The following is a 14,219-nucleotide window of genomic DNA, read 5'->3' on the forward strand; positions in this document are numbered from 1 at the left end:
ATGTTGGACGATTCCTGGAATTACGAGGGAATAAACAGGAAATCCTACAACCTGGATTTTTTGAAAAACCAGGGAATTCTGGGAAAGTTCACAGAATTTTGTAACCCTATTATCAAATGTGTAAAGCATTCTTAGTACAACATCAGTGACCTTTTAAAGGGCTAGACCTCTTGGTGTAATGGCTAACGTTGGCCTGACAAACAAGGTATGTGTCTCCTCTGTTACGGAATTCTTCCTGGGAAGGAGAGGCAGATCAAAACGCATCGTGGTTATCTTTATACATCTTTTAATAAAGATGATAACTTGAACAATGTATAATACAAAATAAGAACCGTGAAAAACCGAAACAGCCCTATCTGGTACAACAAACACAAAGACAGGAAACAATCACCCACACACCCCAACACCAAACAGGCTACCTAAATATGGTTCCCAATCAGAGACAATGACTAACACCTGCCTCTGATTGAGAACCATATCAGGCCAAAAACAGAAACAGACAAACTAGACACACAACATAGAATGCCCACTCAGATCGCACCCTGACCAACCAAAACATAGAAACATATACAAAGCAAACTATGGTCAGGGTGTGACATCCTCTCTCCTGTGTCAGGTGGTGGTTGGACGGTGTTTCAGCGCCGTCAGGATGGGAAGGTGAACTTCAATAGAGGCTGGCAAGACTATAAGGAGGGATTTGGAGAGCTCAGGTATTTCATATTAATTGATTCATTGGCAAGTTAATTAGATTAATCTAATTGGTTAATTCACAGTTAACGAGTTTGTTTGGTAATTACTGATTGGCCAGCCAGTTATGAATTCTACTCACTAGTGTTCCAAGGTCTGAATCAGTGTCTGATTTTAGAGGAAAAGAATGGAAACCGGATATTATATTTTTGTTAGTTTTACTGTTAGTTTGTTGTTTCTTTTTATGAATGGGTGGTCCTCCGTACCTCAGTTGGTAGAGCATGGCGCTTGCAACTCCAGGATAGTGGGTTTGACTCCTGGGTCCACCCATATGTAAAATATATGCAAGCATGAGTGTAAGTCACTTTGGATAAAAGCAAAATAGCATATATTGTTTGTAAAGTATTTTGCAAAAAGTGTGTGAAATGTAGTTTGAATGAAGTTTGTTGTGGTTTAGTTGTGAGATCTGAGTGAGACTGACTTCCCTGTAGTTCTAGTTCTCCGACTCTATAATAGAACTCTGACTCCCCAGCAATAGAACTCTGACTCCCCAGCAATAGAACTCTGACTCCCCTGCAATAGAACTCTGACTCCCCTGCAATAGAACTCTGACTCCTCTGTAATAGAACTCTGACTCCTCTGTAGGTCTGAGTACTGGCTGGGGAACGAACACATTCACCACCTGTCCACCCAGGGAGACTACAGCCTCAGGATAGACCTGGAGGACTGGACACATCACCACAAACATGCCTTCTACCAGAGCTTCAGGTATAGTAAAACACACACACACACGTTATCCTACCTGCCTGCATGTGTGAGCATGTTAACTCTCCTGTGTGTGTGTGTGTGTGTGTGTGTGTGTGTGTGTGTGTGTGTGTGTAGTATTGAAGATGAGGAGAATCACTACCGGCTGCATGTATCAGGCTACAGTGGGACAGTAGAGGACTCGTTCAGCTGGTACCATGATAAACAGGACTTCAGTACTCCAGACACGGGGGATATCTGCGCTGAGATCTCACACGCTGGCTGGTGGTACCACCAGTGTTTCTATGCCAACCTCAATGGAGTCTACTACAAGGTAGCGCACACGCACACACAGACACACACAGACACACACACACACACACGGAAAATATTCAGGCCGCTTTACTTTTTCCACATTTTGTTACGTTTTATTTATTTATTTCACCTTTATTTAACCAGGTAGACCAGTTGAGAACACCTTTATTTAACCAGGTAGGCTAGTTGAGAACACCTTTATTTAACCAGGTAGGCTAGTTGAGAACACCTTTATTTAACCAGGTAGGCCAGTTGAGAACACCTTTATTTAACCAGGTAGGCTAGTTGAGAACCACTTTATTTAACCAGGTAGGCTAGTTGAGAACACCTTTATTTAACCAGGTAGACCAGTTAAGAACACCTTTATTTAACCAGGTAGGCCAGTTGAGAACACCTTTATTTAACCAGGTAGGCCAGTTGAGAACACCTTTATTTAACCAGGTAGACCAGTTGAGAACACCTTTATTTAACCAGGTAGGCTAGTTGAGAACACCTTTATTTAACCAGGTAGGCTAGTTGAGAACACCTTTATTTAACCAGGTAGGCCAGTTGAGAACACCTTTATTTAACCAGGTAGGCTAGTTGAGAACACCTTTATTTAACCAGGTAGGCCAGTTGAGAACACCTTTATTTAACCAGGTAGGCTAGTTGAACACCTTTATTTAACCAGGTAGGCTAGTTGAGAACACCTTTATTTAACCAGGTAGGCCAGTTGAGAACACCTTTATTTAACCAGGTAGGCCAGTTGAGAACACCTTTATTTAACCAGGTAGGCTAGTTGAGAACACCTTTATTTAACCAGGTAGGCTAGTTGAGAACACCTTTATTTAACCAGGTAGACCAGTTGAGAACACCTTTATTTAACCAGGTAGGCCAGTTGAGAACACCTTTATTTAACCAGGTAGGCCAGTTGAGAACACCTTTATTTAAACAGGTAGGCCAGTTGAGAACACCTTTATTTAAACAGGTAGGCTAGTTGAGAACACCTTTATTTAACCAGGTAGGCTAGTTGAGAACACCTTTATTTAACCAGGTAGGCTAGTTGAGAACACCTTTATTTAACCAGGTAGGCCAGTTGAGAACACCTTTATTTAACCAGGTAGGCCAGTTGAGAACACCTTTATTTAACCAGGTAGGCCAGTTGAGAACACCTTTATTTAACCAGGTAGGCCAGTTGAGAACACCTTTATTTAACCAGGTAGGCCAGTTGAGAACACCTTTATTTAACCAGGTAGGCCAGTTGAGAACACCTTTATTTAACCAGGTAGGCCAGGTGAGAACACCTTTATTTAACCAGGTAGGCCAGGTGAGAACACCTTTATTTAACCAGGTAGGCCAGGTGAGAACACCTTTATTTAACCAGGTAGGCCAGGTGAGAACACCTTTATTTAACCAGGTAGGCCAGTTGAGAACACCTTTATTTAACCAGGTAGGCCAGTTGAGAACACCTTTATTTAACCAGGTAGGCCAGTTGAGAACACCTTTATTTAACCAGGTAGGCCAGTTGAGAACACCTTTATTTAACCAGGTAGGCCAGTTGAGAACACCTTTATTTAACCAGGTAGGCCAGTTGAGAACACCTTTATTTAACCAGGTAGGCCAGTTGAGAATACCTTTATTTAACCAGGTAGGCCAGTTGAGAACACCTTTATTTAACCAGGAGGCCAGTTGAGAACACCTTTATTTAACCAGGTAGGCCAGTTGAGAACACCTTTATTTAACCAGGTAGGCCAGTTGAGAACACCTTTATTTAACCAGGTAGGCCAGTTGAGAACACCTTTATTTAACCAGGTAGGCCAGTTGAGAACACCTTTATTTAACCAGGTAGGCCAGTTGAGAACACCTTTATTTAACCAGGTAGGCCAGTTGAGAACACCTTTATTTAACCAGGTAGGCCAGTTGAGAACACCTTTATTTAACCAGGTAGGCCAGTTGAGAACACCTTTATTTAACCAGGTAGGCCAGTTGAGAACACCTTTATTTAACCAGGTAGGCCAGTTGAGAACACCTTTATTTAACCAGGTAGGCCAGTTGAGAACACCTTTATTTAACCAGGTAGGCCAGTTGAGAACACATTTATTTAACCAGGTAGGCTAGTTGAGAACAAGTTCTCATTTGCAACTGTGACCTGGCCAAGATAAAGCGTAGCAATTCGACACATACAACAACACAGAGTTACACATGGAATAAACAAAACATACAGTCAATAATACAGTAGAACGAAAGAAAACCAAAAGTCTATATAGAGTGAGTGCAAATGAGGTAAGTTAAGGAAATAAATAGGCCATGGTGGCGAAGTAATTACAATATAGCAATAAAACACTGGAATGGTAGATCGGCAGAAGATGAATGTGCAGGTAGAGATACTGGGGTGCAAAGGAGCAAAATAAATAAATACCAGTATGAGGATGAGGTAGGTAGATAGATGGTCTGTTTATAGATGGGCTATGTACAGGTGCAGTGATCTGTAAGCTGCTCTGACAGCTGGTGCTTAAAGCTAGTGAAGGAGATGTGAGTCTCCAGCTTCAGAGATTTTTGCAATTAGTTCCAGTCATTGGCAGCAGAGAACTGGAAAGAAAGATGACCAAAGGAGGAATTGGCTTTGGGGGTGACCAGTGAGATATACCTACTGGAGCGTTACAGACATTGAGAGAAAAAACAAAACAATCTAAACACAATACCCCATAATGACAAAGCAAACAGGTTTATTTTTGCAAATATATTAAAAACTGAAATCACATTTACATAAGTATTCAGACCCTTTACTCAGTACTTTGTTGAAGCACCTTTGGCAGCAATTACAGACTCGATTCTTCTTGGGTATGACGCTACAAGCTTGGCACAACTGTATTTGGGGAGTTTCTCCCATTCGTCTATGCTGATCCTCTCAAGCTCTGTCAGGTTATTTTTAGGTCTCTCCAGAGATGTTTGATTGGGTTCATGTCCGGGCTCTGGCTCGGCTACTCAAGGACATACAGAGACTTGTCGGGAAGCCACTCCTGCGTTGTCTTGGCTGTGTGCTTACGGGGTGGCAGGTAGCCTAGCGGTTAGAGGCAGGTAGCCTAGCGGTTAGAGGCAGGTAGCCTAGCGGTTAGAGGCAGGTAGCCTAGCGGTTAGAGGCAGGTAGCCTAGCGGTTAGAGGCAGGTAGTCTAGCGGTTAGTGTTGGACTAGTAACTGGAAGATTGCAAGATCGAATCCCAGAGCTGAAAAGGTCAAAATCTGTCGTTCTGCCCCTGAACAAGGCATTAACCCACTAGGCCGTCATTAAAAATAAGAATTTGTTCTTAACCTTTTTGGGATAGGGGGCAGCATTTTCACTTTTGGATGAATAGTTTGCCCAGAGTGAACTGCCTCCTACTCTGTCCCAGATGCTAATATATGCATATTATGATTAGTATTGGATAGAAAACACTCTGAAGTTTCTAAAACTGGTTGAATGATGTCTGTGAGGATAACATAACTCATATGGCAGGCGGAAACCTGAGAAAAATCCAACCAGGAAGTGGGACATCTGAGGTTTGTAGTTTTTCAAAGCTTGGCCTACCGAATACACATTGAGATATGGATAAAGTTGCACTTCCTACAGCTTCCACTAGATGTCAACCGTCTTTAGAAACTGGTTTGAGTCAGTGGTCTGGCAGAGAGCCTTGGTCTCATGACGCGCACTCCCGACAGAGTTACCTCTCGTTCCAGTGCTTTTCTGAAGACAAAGGAATTCTCCAGTTGGAACATTATTGATGTTTTATGTTAAAAACATCCTAAAGATTGATTCCATACATTGTTTGACATGTTTCGAAAGGACTGTAATGGAACTTTTCGAGTTTTTATCTGGATGAAGTGCCTGCGCCTAATGAAGATGGATTACTGGGCTGAACACGCTAACAACAAGTGGCTATTTGGACATAAATGATGGAACTTTATGGAACAAATCAGTCATTTATTGTTGAATTGGGATTCCTGGGAGTGCCTTCTGATGAAGATCATCAAAGGTAAGGGAATATTTATGGTGTTGTTTCTAACTTTGTTGATTAGAAAATTGCGGCTATTCCTCTGGCTGTTTTGGGTTCTAAGCACCGTTCTCAGATTATGCTTTTTCCGTAAAGTTTTTTTGAAATCTGACACTATCTTTAATTCTGTGAAAAACACTTGTATCTTTTATCAATGTTTATTATGAGTATTTCTGCAAAATCACCTGATGTTTTGGAATCAAAACATTACTGCACGTAAGGCGCCAATGTAAACTGAGATTTTTGGATATAAATATGCACATTATCGAACATGTATTGTGTAACATGATGTCCTATGAGTGTCTTCTGATGAAGATCATCAAAGGTTAGTGATTAGTTTTACCTATATTTCTGCTTTTTGTGACTCCTATTTTTGGCTGGAAAATGGCTGTTTTTTTGACTTGGCTATGACCTAACATAATCATATGTTGTGCTTTAGCTGTAAAGCATTTTTTAAATCGGACACACTGGGTAGATTAACAAGATGGTTATCTTTCATTTGCTGTATTGGACTTGAAAGTGAAAGTTACATATTTAAAAAAATAATAATAATTTTTGCACGCTGCCTTTTCAGCGGAATGTTGTCGAGGGGTTCCCGCTAGAAAGGTTAACTGACTTGCCCAGTTAAATAAATAAATACAAAATTATGGTCATTCTACTGCTGGAGGGGGAACCTTCGCCCCAGTCTGAGGGCTCTGGAGCAGGTTTTCACCAAGGATCTCTCTGTACTTTGCTCCATTCATATTTCCCTCGACCCTGACTATTCTCCCAGTCCCTCCCGCTGATAAACATCTCACAGCATGATGCTGCCACTACCATGCATCACCATAGGGATGGTGCCAGATTTCCTCCAGAATTCAGGCCAAATAGTTCAATTTTAGTTTCATCAGACCAGAGAATCTTGTTTCTCATAGTCTGAGAGTCCTTTAGGTGCCTTTTGGCAAACTCCAAGCGCGCTGCATGTGCCTTTTACTGAGGGGTGGCGTCCGTCTGGACACTTTATGGGCTCCCGAGTAGTGCAGCGGTCTAAGGCACTGCATCTCAGTGCTAGAGGCGTCACTACAGATCCTGGTTCGATTCCAGGCTGTATCACAACTGGCCATGATTGGGAGTCTCATAGGCCGGTGCACAACTGGCCCAGCGTCGTTAGGGTATTTTTAAAAAAAGAAAAAAAAGAACAAATGATTATTTAAATTTAACTGACTTGCTTAGTTAAATAAGGTTCAATCAAATAAATAAAAATTGGTGGGGTGCTGCAGAGATGGTTGTTCTTCCATCTCCACAGAGGAACTCTGGAGCTCTGTCAGAGTGACCAAGGCCCATCTCCCCCGACTGCTCAGTTTAGCTGGGCGGCCAAATCAAATCAAATCAAATTTTATTTGTCACATACACATGGTTAGCAGATGTTAATGCGAGTGTAGCGAAATGCTTGTGCTTCTAGTTCCGACAATGCAGTAATAACGAGCAAGTAATCTAACTAACAATTCCAAAAAAAAACTACTGTCATACACAGTGTAAGGGGATAAAGAATATGTACATAAGGATATATGAATGAGTGATGGTACAGAGCAGCATAGGCAAGATACAGTAGATGATATCGAGTACAGTATATACATATGAGATAAGTATGTAAACCAAGTGGCATAGTTAAAGTGGCTAGTGATACATGTATTACATAAGGATGCAGTCGATGATATAGAGTACAGTATCAACGTATGCATATGAGATGAACAATGTAGGGTAAGTAACATTATATAAGGTAGCATTGTTTAAAGTGGCTAGTGATATATTTACATCATTTCCCATCAATTCCCATGATTAAAGTGGCTGGAGTAGAGTCAGTGTCATTGACAGTGTGTTGGCAGTAGCCACTCAATGTTAGTGGTGGCTGTTTAACAGTCTGATGGCCTTGAGATAGAAGCTGTTTTTCAGTCTCTCGGTCCCAGCTTTGATGCACCTGTACTGACCTCGCCTTCTGGATGGCAGCGGGGTGAACAGGCAGTGGCTCGGGTGGTTGATGTCCTTGATGATCTTTATGGCCTTCCTGTAGCATCGGGTGGTGTAGGTGTCCTGGAGGGCAGGTAGTTTGCCCCCGGTGATGCGTTGTGCAGACCTCACTACCCTCTTGAGAGCCTTACGGTTGAGGGCGGTGCAGTTGCCATACCAGGCGGTGATACAGCCCGCCAGGATGCTCTCGATTGTGCATCTGTAGAAGTTTGTGAGTGCTTTTGGTGACAAGCCGAATTTCTTCAGCCTCCTGAGGTTGAAGAGGCGCTGCTGCGCCTTCCTCACGATGCTGTCTGTGTGAGTGGACCAATTCAGTTTGTCTGTGATGTGTATGCCGAGGAACTTAAAACTTGCTACCCTCTCCACTACTGTTCCATCGATGTGGATGGGGGGTGTTCCCTCTGCTGTTTCCTGAAGTCCACAATCATCTCCTTAGTTTTGTTGACGTTGAGTGTGAGGTTATTTTCCTGACACCACACTCCGAGGGCCCTCACCTCCTCCCTGTAGGCCGTCTCGTCGTTGTTGGTAATCAAGCCTACCACTGTTGTGTCGTCCGCAAACTTGATGATTGAGTTGGAGGCGTGCATGGCCACGCAGTCGTGGGTGAACAGGGAGTACAGGAGAGGGCTCAGAACGCACCCTTGTGGGGCCCCAGTGTTGAGGATCAGCGGGGAGGAGATGTTGTTGCCTACCCTCACCACCTGGGGGCGGCCCGTCAGGAAGTCCAGTACCCAGTTGCACAGGGCGGGGTCGAGACCCAGGGTCTCGAGCTTGATGACGAGCTTGGAGGGTACTATGGTGTTGAATGCCGAGCTGTAGTCGATGAACAGCATTCTCACATAGGTATTCCTCTTGTCCAGATGGGTTAGGGCAGTGTGGTTGAGATTGCATCGTCTGTGGACCTATTTGGGCGGTAAGCAAATTGGAGTGGGTCAAGGGTGTCAGGTAGGGTGGAGGTGATATGGTCCTTGACTAGTCTCTCAAAGCACTTCATGATGACGGATGTGAGTGCTATGGGGCGGTAGTCGTTTAGCTCTGTTACCTTAGCTTTCTTGGGAACAGGAACAATGGTGGCCCTCTTGAAGCATGTGGGAACAGCAGACTGGTATAGGGATTGATTGAATATGTCCGTAAACACACCGGCCAGCTGGTCTGCGCATGCTCTGAGGGCGCGGCTGGGGATGCCGTCTGGGCCTGCAGCCTTGCGAGGGTTAACACGTTTAAATGTCTTACTCACTTCGGCTGCAGTGAAGGAGAGACCGCATGTTTCCGTTGCAGGCCGTGTCAGTGGCACTGTATTGTCCTCAAAGCGGGCAAAAAAGTTATTTAGTCTGCCTGGGAGCAAGACATCCTGGTCTGTGACTGGGCTGGGTTTCTTCCTGTAGTCCGTGATTGACTGTAGACCCTGCCACATGCCTCTTGTGTCTGAGCCGTTGAATTGAGATTCTACTTTGTCTCTGTACTGGCGCTTAGCTTGTTTGATAGCCTTGCGGAGGGAATAGCTGCACTGTTTGTATTCAGTCATGTTACCAGACACCTTGCCCTGATTAAAAGCAGTGGTTCGTGCCTTCAGTTTCACACGAATGCTGCCATCAATCCACGGTTTCTGGTTAGGGAATGTTTTAATCGTTGCTATGGGAACGACATCTTCAACGCACGTTCTAATGAACTCGCACACCGTATCAGCGTATTCGTCAATGTTGTTGTCTGACGCAATACGAAACATCTCCCAGTCCACGTGATGGAAGCAGTCTTGGAGTGTGGAGTCAGCTTGGTCGGACCAGCGTTGGACAGACCTCAGCGTGGGAGCTTCTTGTTTTAGTTTCTGTCTGTAGGCAGGGATCAGCAAAATGGAGTCGTGGTCAGCTTTTCTGAAAGGGGGGCGGGGCAGGGCCTTATATGCGTCGCGGAAGTTAGAGTAACAATGATCCAGGGTCTTTCCACCCCTGGTTGCGCAATCGATATGCTGATAAAATTTAGGGAGTCTTGTTTTCAGATTAGCCTTGTTAAAATCCCCAGCTACAATGAATGCAGCCTCCGGATAAATCGTTTCCAGTTTGCAGAGAGTTAAATAAAGTTCGTTCAGAGCCATCGATGTGTCTGCTTGGGGGGGATATATACGGCTGTGATTATAATCGAAGAGAATTCTCTTGGTAGATAATGCGGTCTACATTTGATTGTGAGGAATTCTAAATCAGGTGAACAGAAGGATTTGAGTTCCTGTATGTTTCTTTCATCACACCATGTCACGTTGGCCATAAGGCATACGCCCCCGCCCGTCTTCTTACCAGAAAGATGTTTGTTTCTGTCGGCGCGATGCGTGGAGAAACCCGCTGGCTGCACCGCTTCGGATTGCGTCTCTCCAGTTAGCCATGTTTCCGTGAAGCAAAGAACGTTACAGTCTCTGATGTCCCTCTGGAATGCTACCCTTGCTCGGATTTCATCAACCTTGTTGTCAAGAGACTGGACATTGGCAAGAAGAATGCTAGGGAGTGGTGCACGATGTGCCCGTCTCCGGAGTCTGACCAGAAGACCGCTTCGTTTCCCTCTTTTTCTGAGTTTTTTTTTTTTTTTTTGGTCGCTGCATGTGATCCACTCGGTTACACTGGTTGTAAGGCAGAACACAGGATCCGCATCGCGAAAAACATATTCTTGGTCGTACTGATGGTGAGTTGACGCTGATTTTATATTCAGTAGTTCTTCTCGGCTGTATGTAAAGAAACCTAAGATGACCTGGGGTACTAGTGTAAGAAATAACACGTAAAAAAACAAAAAACTGCATAGTTTCCTAGGAACGCGAAGCGAGGCGGCCATCTCTGTCGGCGCCGGAAGTACTAGGAAGAGTGTTGGTTGTTCCAAACTTCTTCTGTTTAAGAATGATGGAGGCCACTGTGTTCTTGGGGACCTTCAATACTGCATAAATGTTTTGGTATCCTTCCCCCAGATATGTGCCGCGACACTACCCTGTCGTCTCGGAGCTCTACGAACAATTCCTTCGTCCTCACGGCTTGGTTTTTGCTCTGAATGCCCTATCAACTGTGGGACCTTATATAGACAGGTGTGCAATTCCAAATCATGTCCAATCAAAAGAATTTACCACAGGTGGACTCCAATCAAGTTGTTGAAACATCTCAAGGATGATAAACTGATTTGGGATGAACTTGAGCTCAATTTTGAGTCTCATAGCAAATACTGATGTAATACTTATGTAAATGTGATATTTCCGGAATTGTTTTTATTTTTATACACTTTAAAAAAAATAAAAACTGTTTTGCGTTGTCATTATGGGGTATTGTGATGTCATTATGGGGTATTGTGTGTCATTTTTAGAATAAGGCTGTAACGTAACAAAATGTGGAAAAAGTCCGTGTCTGAATATTCTCTGAATGCACTGTACACACAAATTGCAGCCACTACAAAAATAAGGTTATTTGCATCAGATGTGGTAGTCTATTTATTTGTTTGTGTGTTTTTTTTCTTCTTTTCTTCCCCAGGGTGGACGGTACTCCTCTAAAGCCAAGACTCTGCTGGGTCCTGATGGTGTAGTATGGTACAGCTGGAAAGATTCAGACTACTACTCTCTCAGGAAGACCTCTATGATGATACGACCTAGAACCTTCAGACCGCGCCTGTCACCGTGACGACAGCCCGTCGGGACCGTGGGAGACCTGCTGTGGTCGCTTCTGACATCACCTTGGGATGGGACGTAGGACTGGAGAAGACATGAGGAGAACGCTGCAATGGGATTGTGTCCAACTGTTCATGGAGTCTAAGAGAGAGTGTATGTGCTTTCTTTCTACTTTTGAAATACTGTTCCCAGGAGCCCTCAGACAAACTGTCAATCTCTCCCACTGTAGGGTTTACACAAACTGTCATTCTCTCCCACTGGAGGGACTTACACACACGGTCCTCCTCTTCCACTGGAGGGACTTACACAAACTGTCAATCTCTCCCACTGTAGGGTTTACACAAACTGTAATTCTCTCCCACTGGAGGGACTTTCACAAACTCTCCTCCTCTCCCACTGGAGGGACTTACACAAACTCTCCTCCTCTCCCACTGGAGGGACTTACACAAACTCTCCTCCTCTCCCACTGGAGGGACTTACACACACTCTCCTCCTCTCCCACTGGAGGGACTTACACAAACTCTCCTCCTCTCCCACTGGAGGGACTTACACAAACTCTCCTCCTCTCCCACTGGAGGGACTTACACAAACTCTCCTCCTCTCCCACTGGAGGGACTTACACAAACTGTCCTCCTCTCCCACTGGAGGGACTTACACAAACTCTCCTCCTCTCCCACTGGAGGGGCTTACACAAACTCTCCTCCTCTCCCACTGGAGGGACTTACACACACTGTCATTCCTCTCCCACTGGAGGGACTTTCACAAACTCTCCTCCTCTCCCACTGGAGGGACTTACACACACTCTCCTCCTCTCCCACTGGAGGGACTTACACAAACTCTCCTCCTCTCCCACTGGAGGGGCTTCACACACTGTCATTCTCTCCCACTGGAGGACTTACACACACTGCCCTCCTCTCCCACTGGAGGGACTTACACAAACTGTCATTCTCTCCCACTGGAGGGACTTACACAAACTCTCCTCCTCTCCCACTGGAGGGACTTACACACACTGTCATTCTCTCCCACTGGAGGGACTTACACACACTGCCCTCCTCTCCCACTGGAGGGACTTACACACACTGCCCTCCTCTCCCACTGGAGGGACTTACACACACTGTCATTCTCTCTCACTGGAGGGACTTACACACACTGCCCTCCTCTCCCACTGGAGGGACTTACACACACTGCCCTCCTCTCCCACTGGAGGGACTTACACACACTGTCATTCTCTCCCACTGGAGGGACTTACACACACTGCCCTCCTCTCCCACTGGAGGGACTTACACAAACTCTCCTCCTCTCCCACTGACTTGCAACACTGTAAATACATACGTACTGTACATTCTGCCCTGATATTCCTCTGTCTATTATGTGAATACTTCCGTACATCTGTGAATGTCCGTTACTGTCAACTGTCTTGTTACTGCTTCATTCGCTATGAGATCTACAGTCATGTGATAAAGTAAGTCCACCCTCATATTTGGAGCTAAATTCACACCACATTCATTGATAAAGGTAACCCAATTGAACAAATAACCCCCCCCCAAAAAAAATAAATAATTGTACTACATAAATGTTATGCAATTAAAATAAATTATATTTTCTTATGTGGAAAAAGTTAGTACACTCCTTCCTTTACCATCACATAACGTGTCTCACATTGGAATCGGGTACACCAAAACACGGGACAAAGATTAGAACATCCTTAGAGAACATTGGGAGGGTCCAGCCTTCCATAAAGATTAGAACCCCATTAGAGAGAACCTTGGGAGGGTTCAGCCTTCCATAAAGATTAGAACACCATTAGAGAACCTTGGGAGGGTCCAGCCTTCCATAAAGGTTAGAACCCCATTAGAGAGAACCTTGAGGGTCCAGCCTTCCATAAAAATTAGAACACCATTAGAGAGAACCTTGGGAGGGTCCAGCCTTCCATAAAGATTAGAAACTAGGTCTAGTTTGGTCTTAACCATCTGGGTGTTTGGCAAACACATCATGCCAAGATCAAAAGACCTACCCGAGGCTCTCAGAAGAAAGGATTATTGATGCCCATGAGTCTGGGATGGGGTTACAAATACATTTCCAAGCAATTCGAAGTACATCGTTCCACTGTCCAACGGATCATCTACAAATTGAGAAAATTCCAGACCACTGACAATCTAACTAGGATGGGTCGTCCCACCAAATTCAGCCTAAGAGCTGACTGAAATATTCTCTCTAAGAACCCCTGGGTAACATCAAGGGATCTACAGGTCTCTTTTCACAAACAATGTCGAAGTGCATGAGTCAACTGTCCGAAAGAGACAGCACAAACTTGGTCAGGAAGAAAGAAGACTCTGCTCTCAAAAAATTATATCAAGACATGACTAACGTTTGCCAGACAACACCTGGCTAAAGACCAAGACTACTGGAACAGTTTGCTCTGGACAGATGAGTCAAAGGTGGAGTAGTTTGGCCGCAATACCAGATGCCATGTTTGACGAAAAACAAAACACTGCCTTCGAACTGAAGAACCTCATAACAACCATAAAGCATGGAGGCGGTAGAATTATAGTTTGGGGATACTTGGCTGCCTCGGGGCCTGGCCAGCTTGCCATCATTAAATCAACAATGAATTATATATTGTACCAGAGAATTCTTGAGGAGAATGTGAGGCCTTTTGTCAAAAAGCTTAAGCTGAACTGAACATCGATCTTGCAACAGGACAATGATCCAAAAACACACAAGCAAAGCTACAACAGAATTGCTCAAAAATAAGAAACGGAGGGTTATGCAATGGCAGAGTTAAAGCCCACATCTCAATCCTGTCAAAGCTGTGGGGGGGACTTGAATC

General features: G+C 44.4%; 1 protein-coding gene across 1 annotated transcript in view; it reads left to right on the plus strand.

Moving 5' to 3' along the window:
• The window catches only part of LOC112239948 (angiopoietin-related protein 7), a 32,598-nt gene extending 20,851 nt beyond the window's left edge, over positions 1-11,747 (plus strand). The window contains exons 5-8 of the mRNA XM_042325169.1: positions 617-710; positions 1,333-1,455; positions 1,570-1,765; positions 11,256-11,747. Coding sequence (XP_042181103.1) covers positions 617-710; positions 1,333-1,455; positions 1,570-1,765; positions 11,256-11,402 — 560 coding nt within the window. The 3' untranslated portion in view covers positions 11,403-11,747. The remainder of the gene's footprint in view (positions 1-616; positions 711-1,332; positions 1,456-1,569; positions 1,766-11,255) is intronic.
• Positions 11,748-14,219: the final 2,472 nt, after the last annotated feature.

The sequence above is a fragment of the Oncorhynchus tshawytscha genome, linkage group LG08 (genome assembly GCF_018296145.1).
Source record: "Oncorhynchus tshawytscha isolate Ot180627B linkage group LG08, Otsh_v2.0, whole genome shotgun sequence".
Lineage (NCBI taxonomy): Eukaryota > Metazoa > Chordata > Actinopteri > Salmoniformes > Salmonidae > Oncorhynchus > Oncorhynchus tshawytscha.